Source organism: Buceros rhinoceros, unplaced genomic scaffold (assembly GCF_000710305.1).
Source record: "Buceros rhinoceros silvestris isolate BGI_N320 unplaced genomic scaffold, ASM71030v1 scaffold36681, whole genome shotgun sequence".
In the NCBI taxonomy this organism is placed as follows: Eukaryota; Metazoa; Chordata; class Aves; order Bucerotiformes; family Bucerotidae; genus Buceros; species Buceros rhinoceros.
The window spans coordinates 515-955 of NW_010396561.1; the positions used below are offsets into that span (position 1 = coordinate 515).

Genomic DNA, 441 nt, shown 5'->3' on the forward strand with positions numbered 1-441 from the left:
GGGGGGTTGTGTGGGGGCAGGGTGTGAGGTGTGGCTGTCGTTGCAGCAAACGGGGCCCTGGCTGATGTCCTGCAGCAGGCGCTGCTGCCCGTGGTGGACCACGAGATCTGCTCCAGGCGGGACTGGTGGGGCAGCACGGTGCGCACCACCATGGTGTGCGCCGGCGGTGACGGCGTCGTCTCTGGCTGCAACGTGAGTTGGGTGACCAGGAGGGAGGCGGGGGGGGCGGGGTGGTGCCTTGGGGAGTGCCCAGGAGTGGGTATGGAGTGTCCGTCTGTCCGGGCAGGGCGATTCGGGTGGCCCCCTGAACTGCCAGCGCGGTGAGGTCTGGGACGTGAACGGTATCGTCAGCTTCGGCTCCGGGCTGAGCTGCAACTTGGCCAAGAAGCCGACGGTCTTCACACGGGTGTCCGCCTACATCGCCTGGATCAATGAGGTGGG

At 67.6% G+C, this 441-nt stretch overlaps 1 protein-coding gene across 1 annotated transcript in view; it reads left to right on the plus strand.

Moving 5' to 3' along the window:
* LOC104502034 (chymotrypsin-C-like) overlaps positions 1-436 on the plus strand; it is a gene marked incomplete at both ends in the record, with an annotated part of 947 nt that extends 511 nt beyond the window's left edge. The window contains 2 exons of the mRNA XM_010145940.1: positions 47-192; positions 287-436. Of these exons, the coding sequence (XP_010144242.1) occupies positions 47-192; positions 287-436 (296 nt within the window). The remainder of the gene's footprint in view (positions 1-46; positions 193-286) is intronic.
* Positions 437-441: the final 5 nt, after the last annotated feature.